The 1,782-nt window shown below is 62.6% G+C and overlaps 1 protein-coding gene across 1 annotated transcript in view; it reads left to right on the top strand.

Annotated features, from left to right (window-relative positions):
- Nucleotides 1–1,782, top strand: part of CHD5 (chromodomain helicase DNA binding protein 5) — a 73,477-nt gene that overhangs the window by 54,276 nt on the left and 17,419 nt on the right. The window contains 1 exon segment of the mRNA XM_014546193.1: nt 607–731. Coding sequence (XP_014401679.1) covers nt 607–731 — 125 coding nt within the window.

Below are 1,782 nucleotides of genomic sequence, written 5' to 3'. Positions count from 1 at the left end.
GGCGCCCAGTGGCCGGTCTGCAGCAGGTCGCCGCGGCCTCCGTTTCCCTGGCCCGTGGCCGTTTCCCAGCATCCACGCTCACAACAGGGCTGGGGCCCCGCTGCCCGAGCACCCCAAGCAGCCACGCCTGTGCCCACTCATGTCAGACGGGGGGCGAACACAGAACATTGAGACGTGGCCACGCGTGGTGGGGGGTGGCTGAGGCATCGGGCAGTTCAGGGACCTGTTTGCAGCTCTGTGGGTGCTCTGGTCAGTCCTGGGTCACTTAACGAAGGGCCCGGTGGGCCTGAGAGCCTGTGGGGTTGCTGTGGGGCAGCCCAGGCCCCGGGCTGTGACCCTGAGCGGCTCTGGGGCCCTCACAGCATCATGGGCCAGGGAGCCCCGAGGGCACAGGAGCCGAGCTCTCCCGGCCTCGTCAGGGGCTCTGCCTGCACTTGCTGGCTGCCTGCTGCTTGGCTTTGCTCATCTGGGCTTAGAAAGCCGACTCCCTCCTCTTTCGGGCTCCTCCTGTCGGGTCAGGGCTCAGCTCGGGTGGCTCAGGTGGGCTGCTCTGTCCCCACCCTGCCCCCACCCGCACTCACCCGCCCGGCACCCACCTCTCCTCAGCGCCGGGGGCCCAGCAGTTCTGCTTCCTCCTCTCCACCCGGGCGGGCGGCCTGGGCATCAACCTGGCCACAGCGGACACGGTCATCATCTACGACTCGGACTGGAATCCGCACAATGACATCCAGGTCTGTGGCCCTGACGCCGAACCGCCGCAGCCTGTGGGCCCCCTCACCCCTAGTTTTGTGGACCTCCCCCCGCCCCCTGCCCTCAGTGTCTCAGGCCCTCCCTTCCTCCCGGGCCGGCCCTGGGGATCTCAGCCCCAAGAGGGGCCTGGAGAGGTGACTGAAGGCTCTAGCCACCCCTCCAGCTCCTCACTGTACAAAGAAAGAAACAGGCCCAGAGAGGGCAGGGGACGTGTCCAAGGACACACAGCAGTCTGTCATCACCCCAGGACCAGGGCCATGGAGGAGGCAGGATGGGGGAGTCAGTCCTGAGACCCAAAGGGGCCAGGTTGGGATGGGACAGGAGCACAGAGTGGGGGCAAGGCCTGCTGGAGGCGGGGGGATGATGAGAGGGAGAAGGGGCAGTGAAGCAGGTGGGAAAGAATGGGGAGGCTGGGAGGGAGGAGCCCTGGCCACTCCCTGTGGGGCAGGAACATGCACACACACACACACACACACACGCATGCACACACATTGGACACTATGCTCTAGGGCAGTGATGGCGAACCTATGACACGCGTGTCAGAGGTGACACGCAAACTCATTTTTTTGGTTGATTTTTCTTTGTTAAGTGGCATTTAAATATATAAAATAAATATCAAAAATATAAATCTTTGTTTTACTATGGTTGCAAATATCAAAAAATTTCTATATGTGACACAGCACCAGAGTTAAGTTAGGGTTTTTCAAAATGCTGACACGCCGAGCTCAAAAGGTTCGCCATCACTGCTCTAGGGGCACACACAGGCTGGTGTCTCACGCACAGGTGTGTGCACCTATGCAGTCGCCCACGAAGATGCAATCACACTGGGTGCCCTGACGCCGGGTGGGTGCACAGAGCCTTGGCTCCGATCGTGCTGGGCAGCTTCCGGCCTCGCTGCCCTCACGGGGTGGCCGTGCGTCTCCAGCAGTCCCCATTGGCTCCCTCCCGGGGAGGTGCAGCCCCCCGCTCCCCTGAGCCCCATCAGAGCCCCTGTGGCTTCTTTGCAGCCAGCACCCTGGCCACGCCGCCCCT

The sequence above is a fragment of the Myotis brandtii genome, unplaced genomic scaffold, assembly GCF_000412655.1.
Source record: "Myotis brandtii unplaced genomic scaffold, ASM41265v1 scaffold434, whole genome shotgun sequence".
Classification (NCBI taxonomy): domain Eukaryota; kingdom Metazoa; phylum Chordata; class Mammalia; order Chiroptera; family Vespertilionidae; genus Myotis; species Myotis brandtii.
This window is presented reverse-complemented; position numbering and strand designations above follow the sequence as displayed.